The sequence below is a fragment of the Triturus cristatus genome, chromosome 6 (assembly GCF_964204655.1).
Source record: "Triturus cristatus chromosome 6, aTriCri1.1, whole genome shotgun sequence".
Taxonomy (NCBI): domain Eukaryota; kingdom Metazoa; phylum Chordata; class Amphibia; order Caudata; family Salamandridae; genus Triturus; species Triturus cristatus.
The window spans coordinates 1,400,326,747-1,400,348,905 of record NC_140589.1 but is presented as its reverse complement, the minus strand read 5'-3'; the positions used below and the strand labels follow the sequence as shown (position 1 = coordinate 1,400,348,905).

Sequence of the window (22,159 nt, the reverse complement as noted above, 5' to 3'; positions counted from 1 at the left end):
GAGGAATCGGTGATATGCATTAATTCGAAATATAGAAGCCATGGGACACAGGTATCCAATTGAGATTCCTATGGATATGTTTAACGTCTAGGGCTCTCACGTCATTAAAGAAAAACAGTTAGATCTCAAACACTGGTCATAAGCAGAGACGCTCCAGAAAATGATAGAAACTCTTGAGATCTGTCCATTGACTAGCATTTTAGGTGTCGGGTATTTAAATCTGACTACCTGCACTTGCACATAAAGGAGATTTCGTCTGGAGTGTGGGTATTACAAATAATCAATTACTCAACCAATCACACTTCTCAGAGAGACCTCAACACTGAGGCCCACGCCCCAAAGAAGTCTTTTGTCTGTTTTTATTTTGCGCAGAAAAGGTTACCGCCCAAGAGCAGAATGCGTGCTACCCCACAATTAGCAATAGGCTGTAGATTTCAAGTGACATGAAGAGCTAGGGGCAGCTCTTACCATATAGCACATATATACACATATAGCAAGGGCACAGGGTACATAGTACATACAAAGGGAGGGTTGTCCATCACTCTTGTTAAGCGGCAACTAGAAGCGATGTGGCCTTACTGGCTGCCAGTTTCCTATATCCTTCATTTTCTTTTGAAAGCAAGGACTACAAAAGGAAATACACTTGCTTGGCATACAGAGTGATCCACACCAGCCCAAAATGACACCAATAAACTGTCATTCTTTCTTCAGTATGGCGCTGTTTTGGAATTCACAAACTCCAAAGCCTCGACTTTACTCGTGGTCTTCTCCCATGTAAGAGAACGCACAAATCTGGCGGTGTCGAGTTTGGCCCTGGAATGGAGTCTTCAGAATGTTCCGTACATCCCCACCTTCTACACCATGATTTCATAGATTCGGCCCACTCTGCCTAGCCACTCTCTCACAGCCTGACGCACGCGGATGTCCGTCACATGGCAGGTCAGCTGGCTGACGCATGGGAACACAGCCGGCTGGAGGGCCGAGAAAGTCTGGTCTGGCAGCATCTGAATCTGGTTGAGGACAGTGAGGATCATATTGGTCCAGGCCTAAAGAAATAAAAACAAGGAGTGCAAATGTAACTGGAAGCTTATGCATAATGGAAAAATAAAACCACAAATATACGAAAATGAACATCAGACTGTACCCCATGCATGTGTATAAAAGATCAGTTTGCACACAATGGAAAAATATGCTCGACTATCTATCCATGTACATTTAAATTAAAGTGATATAAATCAATGCAAGGGTCAAAGTGGGAGGAAAGAAGTGGGGGGGTCTCTTAAAGAGGTATGGCCCATATAACTAAGGGTGTGGCTTAAACATGTACACACAATTTCTGTGAGTTCCATAGTGTGCCACCTGCTCGGTATTTTTGGTTCCTCTCTGAGCTTTCGGTTATTGCATCCAAATATGTAATTCAAACAACAAGGTAACAGTTCCTATAGCGGGCAGTACCAGTAAGGTATACTGCCTAAAGGGTGGAGAAAGAGTGGTCGAGGAGGTTCGTGGTGATGTCTGTGGTGTAGGCCAGATACTCCTGGGTGGTGTTCCAAGTGCCCTCACACACCCTTGCGGGTGCAAAGCATCATCATAGGCCGTTGCTCCTCGTGGGGGTGGCGCTGCAGTCCCTCACGGGCCCTTCAAGAGGGCTCTCTGTCGGAGATCTTTTTGTTGGAGTAGCCGTAGTTGTGCGTGCGGGTGTGTCTCCAGGAACGCCGGCGATCCTGGAGGCACGTAGGTTTTCGGAACAGTTTACCCGGGGCTTAACTGGCGCCCCCGCCCCAGCTGATCTTTATCCGGTACAGCCTGGACCCACTTAATATTGGGTTCGCTCCTTGGGACACGAACAATACGTGTTCCCTTTAAGATGGGACTATAGGATACACTTGCTCCTATATCTCAGTTTTTTGTAATTTTTTTATAATTTCTCACTTTTGGTCCTGACGAAGCGCTAAGGATCCATTAGGGACCACGGGCAGCACGAAACATGTTGACCACCCACCCCACGTTCTCACTCTAATTTTCTCACACACGGGTTGAGAGTAGCAGAACAACCTACCCTTCCCCTACTCATTAGAGTGCTATTCAGGCACCACTCCCCGTTAGATTTTAACCAGACCCTACGGACTCACTAATAAACCGTTTGGGGTACCTGAGGGTCTTTTTAGTCTCACCACGTCACCCACCATCCCCACACACCCGCACGCACAACTACGGCTACTCCAACAAAAAGATCTCCGACAGAGAGCCCTCTTGAAGGGCCCGTGAGGGACTGCAGCGCCACCCCCACGAGGAGCAACGCCCTATGATGATGCTTTGCACCCGCAAGGGTGTGTGAGGGCACTTGGAACACCACCCAGGAGTATCTGGCCTACACCACAGACATCACCACGAACCTCCTCGACCACTCTTTCTCCACCCTTTAGGCAGTATACCTTACTGGTACTGCCCGCTATAGGAACTGTTACCTTGTTGTTTGAATAGCTAACTTAGGAGCGTTGGTACAGGACCTATTCTTTAACCCATGCTCCTGGTCCCCCCCTCAGTGTGTTTACTATCCAAATATGTAACACAACAACTGACATTCATCTAAAACCAGCCAAAACGATTGGCTTTGTCAATGGTTTTACTGGTTGAAGATAAACGAGTAACATAAATGAGTTTGTTGTAAATAATTATATTGAAAATGTTTCAATTCTGAAATTGTGAGATTGTAAATTAAACATTACTGGGGCTTCTGGAAGGCAGTGGAGTAAAGAAAAATGGTGGGGCCTCCCTACAGAATGTGATGAGGGGCCCCTGAGTGGCCCATATCTCGCAGAAATGCATTGAACTGGGGCTGAATGGGGCCCCCTTGAAGCAGTGAGGGCCCCTTGGAGGGTTGGGTGCCCTCCTGCACCGCAGTGGCAGAAGGGGCCTGCGTTAACCCCTACTGCAAGAGGAAGTGGTCTTTATAGTCTCAATCATCCCTGATAAGCTCACATTGTTAGACATCTTTCCTATTCAGCTCCCTCTTTTCACTCTCTCCTGAACTAATTCCTCGCATCTTCTTCACTTCAGCATCCCCCCGACACACACCGCACCTACTCACCTGTAAGCCCCGCATTTTATTTCACGTTCACCTTGTAAATATTTTGACAACTGTGCACCTCCTGCTCACACATTTGCGCAGACTCATCATTGCAAATGGAATAGGGGACCATCTGCAGAGGCCAAGGATTGGATGATCATGTAATCCAAACACCTTTTTGACCCACTGATGCACTGTGAGCAACTCGCACTCCCTTACAGTCCAGAGCTCTCAATCGTGGCTCGTTATAAACACCGAGAACCTCATGTACAAAGATTCCATTTAAGGAATCGTAAATTGCGACAAATAACGAGTCAGAATTTGCAATTCCTTAAATGGATTTTACAAAATGAATTTATTAGAAGTGGTTGCAATATGTGCACCAACTTCTAACGAATCCATTGGTATTTTGAGAACCGACCTATGTATTAATGAATTGCTTTGTCATCATCAACACGTTACCCACAAGGATTCTCTTCAATTGGTATTGCTACATCTTTTGGTTCCCTTAGACCTAATTTCACCCTCACTGTTTAAAAATAGGGTAGCCTATTATCTCTTTAATATGGTAAAAAAGTGTACTTATTTTTTTAAAATGTCTACTGTATATGGGCTACGAAGCCGGCAGCTGATCCACATGCCCAGTATGTTCTGCCACCCCGAGGTATATCACCTGTAATTGTTGAAGTGTTCCTGTCAAACATAAGTTTGCAGCATTGTTCTTTATGTTGGACAATTTCATCGTTTCCTACTGTGTGCTCGCAAAGTGTATACCCTTCCTCCTCGCCAATCTTCCTTCCCCCCAGGATGTCAGGTATCTCCATTTATCATGTTTCGACTTTTTTTTAATTGTTTATAAATATTTGAGATTGCCCACCTAGAAGAGGTGCACCTGATCACTAGTGTCTCAAAGGCTGGTAATTCTGTTGTTGCCTCTTTGTTGGCTTGTTACTATACCCAGTGGTCTAATTGAGCATAGACTGTCTGCCTCTGTCAAATTAAACCCTTGCTTGCATTAGCTGATACATCAACACTTTCCACTAGAAGACAGGTCTCGCCTAGTGCAGCATTCTCCCCTTTTTCTAGTTTGAAAATGCCTCACTGGGCGGGGATTACAGTTTTTATCAAACTGGAGTGACTGGTGGCGGATGTGTAGTAAGTCCCAGTTTTGAAGCTATAGAGTTTCAAGTAAGCAACGCTGTGTGTGTAATGGCACTGGAATGTTTCCTCTCAGCACCCACAGTGTCCTGCCTACCACCGCACGGGCAATATCAGCCTATTTCTTTTACTTTTTCTCTGAACGTCCATAATTGTCGGAGCCTTAGGTGGTCAGCCTGATATCTCCAGAGGTCTGGGCTAGCCTGGCTGCCCCTAGGCATCCCTGCCAACTTGAAGAACAATCTCACAGTGTGAGGAGGAGACAGGGCCTTCAAGGAGGTGGGACCTTGTGCCGAGAAGTACCTACGAGGCACTTTTGAACCCCAAGCTGCCCGAGCTCCCTCCCATGCCTCCAAAAAAACTTGCTGAGGCAGGTGCCGATGTCCTGGAGTGTTTTCACACCCTTTAAATGATATCTGCAGTGCAAAGTCTTGGAAAACAAGCTGGAAAACCACCATTTAGACCTGCTAATTAATTATATGGTTGCACTGCGTGAGAAGGGGGCAGGGCCTTGGAGGGGGCTGGCCTCATGCGGAGAAGCACCCAAGAGGCACTTGAGCCCCCACCCCGTCCTCAAACCCTTTCCTAAAAATAAAAAAAAACACCAAAAAACACATACGCTTGCTGAGACTGGTGCCGATGCCCTGGGGTGTTTTCACACCCATAAAAGGAAGTCAGTAGTTCAAGGCCTCCGAAAACGAGCTGAAAACCACAGTGGTTTTCAGCTCGTTTACCCTACTGCCGTGTGATATTAGCTCCTCACGAGAGACCATGAGATGGGAGCCGATATCGTGTGCCACACGGTGTTACCATGTGAGTTGGCAAGCATGCCTTAAGTCTCAATGCCATCATGATTCTCTTGGTCCCCTCCCCTTATTGCCCCCCACCACAGAAGGATCTCAATCTACTGCTGCAGGATTATTTCATGTTTGAGAATTGAAAAAAAGGAGTGCCTGAAAGAGATATAGAAGCCTGGGCAGAACATTCATCTGTCTTATCGCTAGCGAATACATTCATCTTAAGTGTGGCTAAGAGACCCAACCACAACAAGAACCGCTGCTGGACTTAAGTACACCGGAATAGCTGAGTGAGTATTTTTTTGAACTCCACTGGAATGAATTTCATAATACATTTTACATGACCTATTATTCACCACCTGCATGACATGTTTACACTGGGTGTTGGGAGAGTATTTTGTTTTAACTATGAAGACATAAGACACAAGCCCAGAATTGGCCTTTAAAAAATATTTTTAAGGAATAGGGTATTATGAATTCAATGTTAATGTCCATTTTTCTAATGGAACATTATGAGTCATTATTGATAAACAATCAGTAGACACATTTGCTGTGAAGGCAGGATCAATTCAGAAACCTGAAAAGTCCAAAGTTTTTATCTATTTTTTTTAAACTTTTTCCCCTCTATTCACGCACACATTCTCACACACCACATCAAACCACTACATTGATGGGAAGTAGTTGCTTAAAAGTCATCCAAGACTTTGGTCCTGAAGCAAGCCATCAACCCTGATAGCTTTAATATAATGGTTGAAACATGTTGACCAGCTAAAGGATACAAGCAAATGCTTCCATCTGCATTGCCTGCCACTAAGTTTCAAAGATGTCGAAGGAGACCAACGTAACATTTAATATAAGGTCTACCACTAGGTAATGTTTTTATAGGTATGTAGGTACCTAACCATTCCCTCAAAACTGTGAAATCCATGATAGTGACACTAGAAAAGGGCAAATAAAACAAGAGACTAAACACCTTAGCAGTCTCTTGACACAAGTCCCTATTTAGGAGAGCACCATGGAAAAATATCTCATCCAGGGTGAAGGTCCAACGTCTTTTAATGAAGAAATTGAATTTGACTATCCTGGCTCCACTGCTATGAATGTAATATGAAAAAAATCAATACTAGTTTCCCTCTGAAATAAGGTCTCTTACACCTTTAGTATGCGGTCATAACAATGTTGTACAACTAGACCTATAAATTTTGATTACTAGCCGTTAATCTTACTCCAACGTTAACTGATGTATCAGGGTCCAAGATAGAAGATGTTTCTTTTCAATATAGCTGCGTAATATGTAAAGGGTTTAATTGTCTGGTGGAGTGGTTATAGACCTCTCATTGAGAACTGCCCAACTATAAAAGTTTAAGCCACTTTCCATCCTTCAGGTCTTGAATTGTTTGAGTATTGAATATTATTAATCCCATGCTCAACATACTTCTCTCCATTCTCAGAGCAATAAACCAACCACTTGTTTTACCTCTGAAGCAGAATTCTGTGCTGCTTCTTTTTTGTAGACTCTCAAGTCTAATCGCCTTTCTGATGTCACTGGATAAAATATCTGGATGCTGCAGAAGTGTTTTGCCCTTTGCAGAGGCAATCAAGGCACCAGTCTGTAGTACAAGTGCTTGTTTGGGAACTTTACCAAACATATCATATTTTAATTGGCCACAACACTGTGCATCACTAGATTAATTTGATTTAAATCTCATATTATTTGCAAAGGTCCAGTCATCTGGCTCTTCTTGGTGTTTTATTTTGCAGTTACCTATCCCCCTTCATCAATTGTGTGTCATCAGAAAATGTTATAACAATGATGTTCATTAATGTTTCTACAAGACATATGCATATTTTATATAACATCAACCATAGTACTAAACCCTGAGATATTCCATGCATTGAACTTCCATAATCTGCTGCTACACCTTTAACTATTACTCAATTAACAATTATTGTTCAGTACAACAAAGCTATTATGGATGAGTTTGGAGAGCCCTTCAGAACTATGTCTACAATACACCTAAGCTCTTTGGAGCACAATCTGTACCTTACTCTATAGAAAAATAGATATTTATCAGGACTTTAACTTCAAATTGGGAACCAACACCTCGTACTAAGATTTGAAAAGTCATTAAAGTCACCCAATACTCTGTATTTTCAACCACTGGCATGGATAGCATTTAGGATTTATGGATGGACTCAGGTTTATAAAAGCATCCCAGCATCTTTTTTGGGCATGTTTAAATTTGCTTTCAGTAAGATGCTGTGGGAGTTGGATGGAGATCCTTAAAGGGCTTCTCAACTTGCTCAACATATGAAGCCTGTCTTAACCCAGGGAATGCTATTTAGAACAACAGCTTATTGTAGCCCCTCTCTTTAAACATAAAAGCCACACCTGTTCTTCCATACCATTATTTAAAAATATGCCATACCATTATCTGCGCCTCTGCATCCCGTACAGAAATGTTCATAGTGCTGACTGTTGAACCTGAACGAGACCTCTTGCCTTGTCGCAGTATTTCTGGACCTGCGCTGAAGGAGTGCCTCATTTGAGTTTGGTCACCGAGATGCTGAGGTCGCTGAAGCATGGGTGAATCTTGGCCCCTTGAGCCCAACATGTCTCCCTTCTTATCTATCTTGGAATCTTTGACAAACGTCGTCAAGTTATGCTGCTGCTTTCGTTTCTTGTACTCGGTCATGAGCTTCGATATGGTTTTGTCAGTGGCTATCGTGTAGATCTTATTGCCAGCACTCTCCCACCATTCTTTCTTCTTGCTTTGCTCCTTGGCTTCCAGTTTAGGGCTTGGTGGCATTACCCCTCCTATGACTCCCAGAGGGGTCATATTTTCTGTAAAGGGGTCCTTGTATTGAAGCCTGTCGTCTTCTGATGGTGTATTCTTACCAGAAAACCCTCCGGTGGATGGGGTGGAGGATTCGGACTGGAAAGATGGCAGGATGAAAAATGGATCGCCTCGAAAAATGGGGGGTTCTTCAGCACTGCTCTCCAGGTCGAGATGCATTTGTATATAGTTATTACACAACTCCATGATCAGTTTATGAAGTCTTTTGACCAGCCACGCCCAGTCTGCATTGCTGACTGGCTGAACGCTTAGAGATGGTATTCTGGTTCTCCATTGTCTTTTCTCTTTCCCTCTTGGTGGACTCACCTGAGCAGTTTCTTCAAAAATATCTTCATCCTCTGAAGAGCACTGCTGAGAAGAATCTGTACTGTGTTCTTCATCCTCATAGAGGATCTTCTTGACTTGCTCCCCTGTGATGTGCTCCTGATTGGTGAGGAGGGCACATATGAGAGCCTGGAAATAAATGTTGAAGCTCATTGCAGATTGGCGGTAGAGGTTGGCAGCTCCGCCAATGCCAGAAACCTTCATTAGAAGGCACTTTAGGCCAGGTCGAGTATCAAACTCTCGGGCGGTCCGGTATGAGTCTAGAAGTAGATCAAAGATGACAGCCAGATTCTGCATTGATATATATCTGAGGAAACCAGTAGGTCTTGCTTCTGGCACGGTAGCTGTCTTCTCCTCCGTTTGTGCGGGCCCTTTGACAAACTCTTCCAACAGGACATCATACAAATTCTGAAGAAGTACTTGGTGAGACAGCAAACTGACAACGATGGTCCTAAAAGGGATGCTTTAAGAAAGAAACAATATGTAAGTGTAAATAAGTCTATGAACGTTACAGTTAACAACACACTTAAAAAAAGAAGCAAACTATATAAGTTTTAATAGGTCCATGGATCTTAGTAAAATACTTCAGAAACATGTTTAACCTGTTGAAATCATACAAATTTCAGCATGGTCAAATTATGTATTCTATGTCTGTGAAATCCAGCAATAGCCATCGGCTTTGTTGTTTTGATTAAACTGAGCTAGAAACATCCCAAATAAATATTTGCTTAACTAATCACTACACACCGTTTCAGTGGCAATCTCAGTTGCATAATGGCCAAAGGACAAAGTAGTTTCCTTAATTAAATTGTTTTAAATCTAGGCATGCATTTTCAAACAGTGCTCAGATAGATCGATTTTTGATCAGGTTTTGATAGTTGGTGAACCTGCCTGGGACCGTATCGAAAATAAGTCAATATTGTGTGGCAAAAACAAAGTGATATCTGTGTCTTGAAAAAGGGCATGCTTAAATCAAACATTTATATAAATCATGGTAATTACCTTCTCTGATGACAAGACCTCAGAATCATTTCACAGACCAATTAAAGAAAAAGAACTACAATCTATACAAATCTGCCAATTCTTTATAAGAAAAAACGCTTACTAAACACAGCTTTCACACCACATACAATATAAAGAAATAGGTGACACAAACAAAATAGTAAAAGAAAGATAAGGTAGGCTGAATGAATTCTAAAGAGACGGTAGAATGTCAACAACCTAGGAGTTGGAAAATAAGACGTGGGAGGTGAAAGAGAGGGTGGGCCAGTAAACAAGAGAAGACCTCGAGAATGATGGAATGAGGAGTGACATTTGTTACTATAGGAAGATGTCCTACTTTACTATGACCCTTTTATATATTACCACTTGGCTTGAAAAGTTGTTGGACTACACTGTAGATGGTAATGTATCACAGTGGGGGGATGGGGACAGAGGTGCTCCAAGAAAGGCAGCTTTCCATGGCGCTCCATTATGGCTCTCACTCTGAGGATCGGATTGGTTGCCTGGGACAAGAGAAGAGTGGGGTCAAGGCCGCTAGAGCTGGTGGAGGGTCAGGACATGGAATAGTCCAGTCCTGGGCCTCAGATCCCTATTTCCAACTCTGAAACATTGAACGGTGACTTCTCCCCCGCTACTGCAGAGAGGAGATGCAAGATGGTGCCATGGCTCCTTGTGCAGAGTCTGAGAAGGGCTAGATTATGCCGAGATCTGCAATCAGAGAGTCTGCTTGCAAACACAGGTTGTTGCTCTCCACCTGGTATAGCAACACGGTGAGCCCGGGGAGAGGCAAGAAGACCTAAAGTGGGACCATAGGGCATGGAGCTGCCTCCAGTTCATAACAGATGCCTGCCACCAGGACCAGGATGGGTCGTGGAGGTATAGCTGCTCGGGTCGCTGGATTCTGCCCTTCTCAGGGGAGATGGAGTTGGTGGGCTTTTGGCTATCATGCTCCATAAAGAGATCAAACCAAAGACTGCCAAAGGAGAAACAACTTTTTGACACAAGCCATGTGGTGCAGCTTAAAGCGGACTGGGGATAAAGTTGACCTAAAACATGCACAGAGTAAAAACGTGCTCTGAAAAACCATGACAATTATAAAGACAGTGATGTCAGACATTTCGCGCTGTGCAGTAGAAAAGAATGAACAGAAGGTGATGCGACTTGCAGAGGATGAAGGGAAAGTGTAGTGCATTAAGCGATGTGCAGTGCCTCAACTGGCCTCACATTTATAACTGCCAAGGCAAAGCCTGTAATATATATTATGGAGGAGAGCTTTATGTAAAGGGTGTGGACTGTGCCTAGCCCACTGTACACAGCTACTCTAGCACATTAAAGATATAGAGACATTAGAATTTTGGGGAACACTGTACAAAACGTACTAAATGCAAAACAGACAGCCCTTACCCCAGCTTCCTGTGTAAAAGTGCAGCGTTAGTGAAAGAGCAAAAGAAAACAGAAACTGTTGCAGCAGAACAAGACAAGGTTTGTACTGTGGTTACAATGCCAACATGCAAGAGATGGAGAAAGCATGCCAGATTTTGGATAGCAAAACAATCAGAAAAACATTAGAGTGCATTGTCTTTTCATTGGTTTCATTGGCCATCAATATCCCTTCCATTTGTTATTCGCGTGGTACTCTATCACTCTGGGATTGATGACAGGCAAATAATCTGGGAGTGATAATCTTAGGATCCTATTTTTATCAGTATTTTTTAATTAATTTAGTAAATTATGAAGTAAATCTTGAATTTAAATGTTGAGGTCTCGCCTATTAGAGAATGCATGCACTGCCTGTTGTGAGACTACTTTTAGCTAACAGTGGGCTTGGTGCCCAGTAATTGCTTATTAGAGGTTGGCTTCATTGTCACTCTCATTGGCTTACTTCCTATTCGTTAGCGTGTGTGGGCTTTCCTTCCTCTTCTTGTGTTTTTTATACCCTAGAGCATGGACATATTACTTATGTCCTTCTACTACTCCCTTTTCAGGTGCTATTTTTTTCTTTTTGTTTAAGCACTCTAATACAGTGTTTGTGATTTCCAGGGTTCTCCCTTGTGTACTTCTCCCTCTTTGCCATGCTCCTTCGTACTGGTCTGCCGCTGCCTGTATGGGTCATCCCCGCCATTCTCTGTGAAGCATTCATGTGCTTATCAACCCACTCTATTTTTTCACACTTGTGCTTCACCTGCCTAGCTCCACGTAGAGCCTCTCTGGTCTTTTTGCTCTTCCCCATGTTTTTCTCTCTCTCTCACGGTTTGCTTTCCCCACCTGTCGCCCTTACTGTTCCTTGCCACCACCTGCCCCAGCTGTGTTGCTTCTCTTCCCATTCACATTGCATGTTCTGCTTCGCCCCCCTTCCCTCGTTTTGCTTCCACCACCCTTCATGATTCCAAACACCCCCTCTCCTCTATGTTGCCCTCTGTTCTACTTTTTTTCTTGACTGATACAACTAGGATTGGCAACCAAAAAGAAAAAAAACACTTGTGTCATCTTGTAGGTGCATATAAGTCTGCGTGTTCCTACAAAATGACACAGCTGTTTGCATGATAGGCTTTTGTTTAGGCTTTTTATTATTTTTAAAAGCCAAGCTCCCCAGCACAGCGATGCTGTACAACATGGCTAGAGCCATTGGCAAAGCAAATAGGCCACAAAGGTGAGACCTTTCGGCTCTGCCAATGCTTGTTATGTTCTATGGTGGAACATCACTCCTACTTGCCCTTCAACTTTTCTTTTTTTATGGTTTTAATAATATTAAGTAGTTTATTATTTTTGTAAATTACTTTTTTAATAGTTACTTTTCAGTTACGAGGAGAGGTCTCTGTCCCTCTTTCTCCTACTTGTCCCTATGGTTATACCTTAGCTGTACCCTTAAACCTTTACAATGACATATCTCTTCCCATTTTGCTCTCTCTAATGTTTTTGCTTTCCCAGTATTATTTCGCCGGAGATTTTTGCAACTCAAGATTATGATACTTGACATGCGCATGGCATTGTTACTCCAGAGGTACTATTGACTGGGATATTCAACCAGTGGCCATACGTATGGATTGAGCATAACATAAGGACTTATTGACGATATATCCTCTAATACAAAGAGGAAGAATCCTATCTACACAATTATTCCATGCACGATTAAGTGAGAACACTCCAATTTTTTATATATGGAAGCCCAGACGAAGTTCAAGTAACATAAATTGAACGAAACACATTGGCTAGATGTTTTATATGAAAAAAGATCAGAAAATAAAATAAAAAGGAATATCCATCACAAAATTGCATGACTTATTATTTTGGATAAGAAGATTACCAGTGCACCATTCCATATCAAGTACAAAGATTAAAAAATCTATAAAAGACTTTTCAATTATCTATCAACTTAAGATCAGCCCTAAGATTGAAATGACATTTGAAATACAGATGAGGGTCACTGCCAGCCCTACATCAAATGGCTCAGTTAGTCTTGCAAGATCATTTAAGCATAACTTGATGATAATTCTCCTCCTCTGTTATCAGTCATGTTGAGCTAATCGCTAATGCCCGCTACAGTGCACCAATGAAAATAGCGTCTAGCTCTGACATTGTTTTCTTGCCGGCTACAGTGATTAGTTCTAGGTACCTTTGCATTCTCCTCTTAACGTTTAGTATGACTATAGCAAGCAGGAGCAGTCCTTGTCAGAGGAGAATTTATAGGAATGAAAAGCATGGTAAAGCCAATAGTTCTGTGTGTAATGCAACACAGGCAATATTAGCGCATATCACATGGGAGAGATCTATAAGGAGCAGAGAGAAAAGGCTATAGTTGAAAAGTAGGCCCTAATGCACTTCAATGCAAACACTCAAGGTGAGGAGGAAGGAAACACTACACCCAAACAGCCAACACTATTAGGTGAGATGGGAGATAATTTCTCCACTCGGCCTAGCGTGACTGACAAAGAAAGTCCATAGTTGAAACGGGTGAACTCAAATCCCAGTCTTTGTAAATGGTTTACAATGGGTCTGTTTCACAGCTGACTTGTTAAAAAAACACACCTAATAAAGACAAACTACTCAGTAATTGAAACAATGGAGTTTGGAGCTGCTGCAAAGAGGTTAGTTATTTTTAGTGGTTATTGGTCACTACTTCTAGCACTGTGATTTTGTATTTTCTGTTGGTTTTAACTTCTCAGGTTTGTAACAGTACAGTTCTTACTTAGCTCTGTGTGCACTTTTATGATACTCTAAAACGTGTGGCAAAGGGGAAAATAAAACAAACCAGGGTTTTTGAGTGGGTCCTCAGGCTAGTGTGACAGGAGCTCAAAAATAATGAACACTAGGATTTTAGAAGAAATTCTCAGCCCATAAAGGAAGACTTTTTGGTGAAACATTGCAAAAGTATAGTTTGGATCTTGTAATCTCCCTTGTATTATAATCTTATCAACTTGCATGTGATTCAGGGCATATACTGTTGTCTTTGGAACTAAGAGACCAGAGTTCTCATTTAGCCAAATATTGTGATTGGGGCCAGATCACATAATATCTCTGCCTCCCTTTCCCTCATTGTGGAAGTGGTGAGTGCCTAAGGACAAGTGAATCGCAAGGTTCAAGCACTATATAGAAGAATTGACATTTGCTCATGAGTCAGACTTGTATGGGTTTGTAGACTCTATTTTCAGATCGTCTCTGTGGAAGTAATAATGCCTTTTATTGGGCCCAAACAAACAATATACAGGTTATAATTACATGTATTAGCTTTTTATACATCCCATACACTTGCTACCCATGAGTGAAGCTATGCATCAGTTTAATATTACAAATAGGGTGAAATGGATGAAGCAATTGGACAGCGGTCCAGATAACACTGTGAAATTATCAGCCATAAGCTGTTCTGATTAGTCGCCTACAGTCAATCAGAATAGTCTGAAAGCATGGACAAATACATCAATGTGTTAGAGCCCTTTCAACCAATCACAATAGGTCAATATGTTAGGACCAATCTGACTGGCTGTTGGCAGCCAATCAGAATCATTGTGGACATTCCACACCTTCCTGAACCACGTCTTGGAAGGTGCAGGACGCCGGAACATCTGTGACTATCTGTGTTCGAGCAAGAAATACGCCCTTTTACTAGTTCGCCTGAAGAGCACATTTTGGTAATTTATTTCCCATATTTGCTCTGACGACAGATAAAAAAAAAAAAAATGTAATCATGAATCACTTTATGGTCAACTTTTTTGCCTGCCCTAAGCACAAGAAGGCTCAGCACAAATGTGAAGTGTGTTTTGCTTTACAATTCATACATTATATAAGTCTCCCATCAAAAAAATGTAAAATAATCCGCTGTTCACAAGAGAATTTCTCTAAGCCCCACTTGTGTCCTGCGGTCTCTTGAGGTAAAGAACACAGCAAGCTCTTCACAATGTGGTCTGGACACTTCTCTGGTAGCAAGTCCTGACACATGATTGTGCTCTTGAATATAGAGCGCAAGAATATCGCGGCGCACTAATATCGTGGTCAAAATATTGAGACACAAAATATCGAATGGTAAGGAGGAAAGAAAGAAGTACAGATTTGACATTCTTAACTCCATATCTATGTGACTTGAAGATGCATATAGACCACTAGAATACATATATGTGGTGTTAGGTACAGAGACTCTATTCATACTTACCTTTTGATATTTTGCCTAAGATATTACAGTCTCACTGTATCCTGGACTCGATATTCAGGAGCCACACCTGGTACACTCCATCAATGCATAAACATAATATTTATCGCCTAGTCTAAGCTGTCAATACAGACCAGTGCTTAATTTGAGCCTGTGGTTTCCGGTGCTCGGCACCAGCACTTAATTTTCAACACCGGCGCTTTTGACAGCTGCCACAAGGTGGCAGTGTCTGGCTAATTTGAAGACGACCACAACAACAGGTAATTATTCATTCAATATACATTAAAAATGACTATTACCTGCTGCTCATGCCATTCTTTTAAGTTTTAGCGCCTGAAATAGTCCAAATTGTCACACTTGTAGAAGTGTGATGGTCAATAGTTGTATTTTTATTATCGCTGGCAGCATGGCAGGGGCAATGTGCGGTGCAAGATGCAGTGGCCTCCTAACGAGAGCCCTGGCATTTATCTTATTTTACAAATTAAGCACTGCTACACACTATACAGTAGGACTGCAGCACGCAGGTGTGATACGGCACACAGGGTATACCTTTTCTGTGTGTGCCCATTGGGCTTTTCATCCGGTGGCAGCTCAATAATAAGCACACAGGATTGAGCATGTTCAAATCCCTCCTTGTTGTTGGGAGTCTTCGGGGAGCACTGGGTATCCAGCATGAAGACCTGAAAAACAAAAGGCAGTTCTCCATTAACAGTCGGTACTTAAATATGGATGCTATTGCCAAGTCTGCAATCGTTGTCATTTTTAGCATTCTGTTAAGGGTAGGAAGCAGATCCAGTTGCGCCAGGTGTGTTACCTGTTAAGTATATGTTTCATATATTCAACAGCTAATGACTTAACTAGCAGATTAAGTTTTTACCTGCTTAACACACCTCTTCCTCATTTAAGGAGCAGGTGGGTTCAAGATTAAGCATGATAAGTAGGGAAAATTCATGGTGATTGTTATATTCAGTAATAACTTTACAAGAGATGCCCATCTATGGACGAAGCTAAGTTGTTACCAGGCACCTACCTATCGGGTCACCTTAAACTGCAGACTCTCAGTCTTTCACACTTGGGAGCAGCACCTGTCTTTTTACACTTAGCATAGAGCCATTTGCAGCACTTTAGAGGCTTTGCACATATATCACTACGACCACCTCCCAAATTAAGAGCGCTACAAATCATTATACTGGTTAATCTAGTTATCAGGCTTTATGAGGGGGGACAATAGATTGCCTCTATACATTGGGCAAAAATATGATTAAACACACTCCTTTTTTTATGAAACCACTATCAATGCAGTTGTTTGATGACCTGCTTTACTATGTTACGTATAAGAAAACTCAATAAAAACAGAATAGTCTGGGGGAAATGGGACGTGGGGGTACTTCTCAACTATACCATGCCCTTATAGGTAATGCCCCAGAGACACTGGAATCGCTTCACCAGAAATGGGGAATGGATTTGGGAACCGGAGGAGGTTGAGGGGTGGGATGCATGTATGGCTCCTAGAGAGCTAGCGATGTGAGCTGCCTGCGTTTAATCCAATTGTATAACCTACACCAAACCTATATAACTCCCCAACGACTGGGTTACAAAGGTATCCTTTCATATGCTGGATGTGCCCGCTGTCAATCTCAGCAGATTTCTTTCACATGGTGTGGCAATGACCGCAGATAACTCGTTATTGGTCCTGGATTAGCGCTACCCTCCCTGCCATCCTTGCCACCCTGATCCAACTGACCACAAAGATGGCACTGCTGGGTATAATGGACAACTTTGGGAATCCTGTGGCAATAGACTTCTGGTCGGACTGGCGACCCTGCCTGGTGGCCAAAAGGGACATAGTGCAACCTTGGAAACAAACCAACCCGCCGAAATTGAAGCAATGGCATGCTGGTATGGATTGGTGTGCTGAGCAGGAGGAACCGATCTATATTGCCAGGGGATGTCCGAAAGAAATTCTCAAAAATTTGGGGAAAATGGTAGGAGTATTATGGGTTGTCCTCAACGTTGCATTCTTTGCATTTTAATGTGGTTTGATTTGCGGGGACGGTGGGTGGGAGAGGGGAGGGACTGACACTGAAAATGAGAAGCTTTATTTTTGTTCAAGATTTCCTAATTTATTTGTATTTCATTTATAAAAACCAAATAAAATTTGTTTATAAAAAAACTGAATAGTTTACAAACCGTAACTGAACTTTTAACAAGAAATTATTTTTATGAACATTCACAAATATTTTTCGGCTAGTCCTTTTCTCCAATCAATGTCTCATACCTCCTCTCATCAGTGAAGTCTCAACCAGCTCTACTTTGCACCTGGATCCATTAATCCTGATTCAACCAAAAGGTTCCATATTTGTTATCCAACCTTTACTCAACCAAAGTTAAACACAATCGCAATTCCCATTAGGTGGCCATTTAGACAGTTCCTATTAAAACTACCACCAGAGATATACACAGAAAAGAGAACCTGATCTTAAGATTGCATCCCAAAAAGCAAAACTAAATTTGGTATTCATTTAGAACAAAAAGGATACACAGTTATCATTTTTCCCACCCACTCAGAGTATCCTCTCTTAATATCTTTCTCTCTTTCTCTCTCGCTCTCTCTCTGTGTATATATATCTATATATCTATATATATATATATATATATATTCACTGAAAAAACCATAGGTTTCAGGCCTGATATAGTTAGGAATTAGCATTTAAAAAACCTTAGAAATTCACTGAAAAAACAATAGGTGTTAGGGGTGTTATAGTTAGCTGGACATTTCACTCGAACAAAACCATTGAAATTCCTCCGATATAGTTAGCTGTACTAACTACATCTCGCGCGCCTGCAATCCACTGCTGATGATGTCACATATTACATAATTCATGACGTGGTCAGTGACATCACTGATGACATCTTAAATGACATCACTGATGACATCATCCAGTGAATGTGGTTTGGTTCGTTATTTAAATATGTATAATATATATAGCAATTTGCATTGAAGAATGAGTGGATATGTAAATATAAATATCTGGATGGAGGATTTAGTAGCAGTGTGATTGACTGTTTACTTGACTAATTTATAGTGTCTCACTAAATATATTGGATAGTGACTAAACTGTGTGAATATCTGTATCACTTTGTCAGTTGTTGTGTAAACCGCTGCACTAGTTGGTTACTAGCTACGTGAAAGTCTATATTATTTATTGATTAGTTAACTGAGTATTTGTATGGCAGAGTGAATGTGTCTGTGGTTCGGTGGGGGGTGTGTGGCTGCCCAAAGATGTGTGAATAGTTGATTCAGTAGGTATATGAGGTTAAAACTACATGTTATAACAGTTGTTTGGGTACATGTCCAACAAACTAGAAAAATAAAAGCCAGTGTATGTGTCAGTTGTTGTATATAAATAAGTATACATAAGACTCAGTGATTGTATGAGTGACTGTATGGATAACTGTATAGTTGTAATAGTGATTTCATAACACACTAAGTATGAGCATTATCTATATGAATAGATGAAGTGGTGTTTTTATAAGTGTATAGCTAAGTAAAAGTAAGTATGATCCATTGTTGGCATAAGTGAGTAGGATGACTTCATAAGTGATTAGGATGTGTGCTGGTGCACTGTTTTCTTCTAATCTCTCAAACTTAGCCATAACAGCTGAACAGCCACTGAAAGAAATCCAGCCTGCACTTAATTCGGATAGTGGTATTCTGGGAGATGTAGTACGGGAAGCTCCGCTGCCTGATGAATTAATCGGTAGGCCTGCTGATTTGACACCACAAACAGGTTTATCTGGATTAAACAAAGAACTTCCATTACAAGCTAGTGCTGGCTCTCTAGAGACTCCCGATAATTTTTATTCTTTGTCAGATTTTTCGTCAGACGAAAGCAGCAAAGACTGGTCTGAAAATGAAATAGATAATAGTACGGAGGACGAAGCTGATTTGAGCAAAGATTCTACCAATGCTCCGATAATTACTGTGAAAAAAAAAGCTAAGAAAGGAAAAGAGCGACCTGATAACTGCAATGGGCAACTTTCTAGTAGTGATATGCCTAGAGGTCTGGCGTCTTCAGAATGTCCGAAGGTTGGGATGTTGTCGGATGTTATCCCAAGGCTCGATATGGAGAATGATTCTACTATACAATCATTGAGTCAGGAGATCACGTTGTCAACGATTTATAATACTATGTTGGAACATAGAGCCGAGATCAAATCAGAGAATGCTCGTATGCAAGCTACCTGTCGGAAAGTGCAAAACTCTGTACGGCGGGCAATTAAGATTTGCTCTGATACGGCTCTTAGGATGACTGAAGCAGAATCAAGAATCTCTACATTAGAAGATACTGTGGCGGCGCAGAGAACGGAGCTAAGCTCCATTAGAGAACATAAGGATGATATAGCTTTTAAACTTGCAGAACTGGAAAATCAGGCTCGAAGGAAGAACCTCCGTATTTTAGGCATTCCGGAGAAAAAAGAAGAAGCCGATGTGCGGAAATTTGTATGTGACTTGTTCGCAGATGCTTTTCCGGAGCTGACCTTTATGGGACTGGTCAATAGAGATTCAGAGGGCTCACAGGATTCCTTTTATTGCCAGAAAGGCTAGGCTGGGGGAGGAGGATAGACCGCGTGCTATTTTGGTCCGATTTGGTAACTTTTTAGCTAGAGAAGCTGTGTTTGGCCTTGCTAGACCTGATAAAAGGAGAGTGGCAAAAGATTGCAATTTTTTTGTTAGACCTGACTTCTGTAAAGAAACAGTCTCAAGGCGTTGGCATTTGCGTCAACTAATACCTGGCTTTCAAGGGAAAGGAGCCACTGCATATCTGCAAAATCCCGCCAAGCTCAAGGTCATGTTTAAGGGTCAGACAAGGTTTTTCTTTTCTGAAATTGCAGCGAAAGAATTTTTACATTCTCTGTAATTAGGGATTGAATCTATAAGGGGGGGGAGTCTAAAGAGGGTCTAGCTTAAATGCTTTAATATGTCCTCTCTCTTCTTTTAATCGGGGGAAGGAGATTGGTAGTCCATCTTTATTAGGGCTTATTTGTCCATATGCCTCATATGCTTGTTTGGGTGGGATGGGTGGTTTGGGTGGGGGGGGGTGTTTGGTCTGGGGCACAGGGGATGGTGTGAGGGGGGGTGATGGGTAAAGGGTGTTTGGAGGGGAAAAAATCATCGACGGCCGGGATATATATTTTCTTTGGTGTGGCAAGTATTAGATGTTATGCTAGAATTATGCAAATATTTGAACAGTACACTATCTTAGCTCTAAATCTGAGTGATTTTCAAAACATTATTTCTGTAATATGGCCAGGAAATTAAAAATCTGTACGCTCAATATTTGTGGGTTAAATGACGTGAAAAAGAGAGATGTATTGGCTAAATTTATTCAGATCATAAATGTCGATGTACTTTGCTTACAAGAAACTCATGTCGCTTGGGATAAAAGGGGATGTTTGAGCAAACTTGGATTGGAAGTTGTTTGTTCTAAACAAACAGGGGTGAAGAGAGGGGTAGCAATTCTTAAGCGACGAGGTTTAGGTGTATGTGTAAAATCGGCAGAAGATAAATGGGGGCGCTGGGTGATTAGTTTACTTCAGATTGGACAATTTAGATTTACGGTATGTAATGTATATGGGTCCAATTTGGATGATACGGAACTTATACATTTCCTTAACTTAGAACTAGCTCAATGGCCACAACCTCTAGCTTTATGTGGAGACATGAATATCCATTTGGATGCGAATTTAAATGTAAGGACGACTTCTCTATATAATGGGAGGAAGCCACGCTTATTCGCAGCGCTAAGGGACTTAATTATAGATCACGGTCTGTCCGATGTCTGGAATGCAATTCATGGAAATAAGTTAGGGTATACTTTTTACTCTGCTCCTCATAATAAATTTGTGAGATAAGATTATTTTTTTGTTTCATCGCAACTTTTAGGAAAACTTGAGCTAGAGATTTTACCTAAACTTGTATCAGACCATAATCCTTTAGTTCTGGATTTATTCATTAAATCACAATTCGAGCTAGGAAATCATACATGGTCTTTTGAACGGAGTCTGCTTTTGGACGAGGAATATTGTAAATTTATGCTCAAAGTGATAAAGGAATTTTTCCTTTTTAATAAAGGAACGGCATCTAACAAAATCACTTGGGATGCATTTAAAGCGGTAGTTCGGGGGGAAACCCTCAGCTTTTCCTCGTCACGACGTAAAAAGTCGATTGCTAAATATAAAAACGATTTCAAGATGGTTATGTTGGCTGAGCATAAATTGGCTGAAGCAATTAGGTCTGGTGGGGATTCAGAATTGGCTCAAAGAGAACTGACTGTTAATAGGGCTAAAGTATATTCTAATATAGCAGCCAAAATTGCTTTAAAATTTAAATTATATAAGGAGCAAGTATATGAATTTGGTGAAAAAACTGGAAAAGTACTGGCTAAAAGATTAAGACAAAAAGCTGTTTATAATGACATAGTTAAAATCATGGATGCCAATGGGGTTATTCAAGATACAAGAGAGCAGATTTTGGTGGCCTTTCAAGAATTTCATCAATCTCTTTATAGTGCTCCGTTAAGTGAGGCACCTGATTATGACGGGGAAGACTATCTGAAGGGAGATGCAATTATAGGACTCACGGAGCGCAAGAAAATATCCTTATCCGCCCCAATAACGTTGGAGGAAGTGGAAAAAGCTATACTAGCACTAGCTCAGGGTAAGGCAATGGGTCCGGATCAGATTCCTTTAGAGTTTTATCGTACCTTTAGAAATATATTGAAAAAAGAATTGTTGGCAGTATGTCAACAATCCTTTCTTGGTAGCCCTCTGGACTCATGGTCAGAAGCCACTATAGTAATTTCTCTAAAAAAAGGGAAGAAAGAAATTGATATGGGATCTTATAGACCCATATCTCTCCTTAATGCGGATAGTAAAATCTACTAAACAATTATTGCAAATAGGTTAAATAATCTTATGCCCCTGTTGGTATCTAAGAGACAACATGGCTTTATTATGCGGCGTGACACGACAGATCATGTTAAAAGAATTATCTCCTTGTTCGACTGGGCACAGGTCTCTGAGTCTCCGGTTGCAGTGGCTCTGTTAGACGCCAAAAAAGCGTTTGAACGGGTCTGTTGGAAGTTTCTATGGTCAACCTTAGCTTGGAAGGGTTTTCCGGCTGAGTTTATTAAAGCAATTCAGGCTCTATATAAAAACCCTAAAGCGGTGGTGCGCATTGCTGGTCGGCTTTCCGGTAATATAATAATTACTAGGGGAACAAGACAAGGCTGTCCCATGTCGCCAT

General features: G+C 41.6%; 1 protein-coding gene across 4 annotated transcripts in view; it reads right to left on the bottom strand.

Annotated features, from left to right (window-relative positions):
- Nucleotides 1–341: 341 nt before the first annotated feature.
- ARFGEF3 (ARFGEF family member 3) overlaps nucleotides 342–22,159 on the bottom strand; it is a 515,806-nt gene continuing 493,988 nt past the window's right edge. For all 4 annotated transcript variants that reach the window (XM_085612422.1, XM_085612423.1, XM_085612424.1 and 1 more), the window contains 3 exons: nucleotides 15,400–15,530; nucleotides 7,455–8,670; nucleotides 342–1,046 (listed from right to left, as the gene is read on the bottom strand). In XM_085612422.1, coding sequence (XP_085468548.1) covers nucleotides 855–1,046; nucleotides 7,455–8,670; nucleotides 15,400–15,530 — 1,539 coding nt within the window. In that variant the 3' untranslated portion in view covers nucleotides 342–854. The remainder of the gene's footprint in view (nucleotides 1,047–7,454; nucleotides 8,671–15,399; nucleotides 15,531–22,159) is intronic.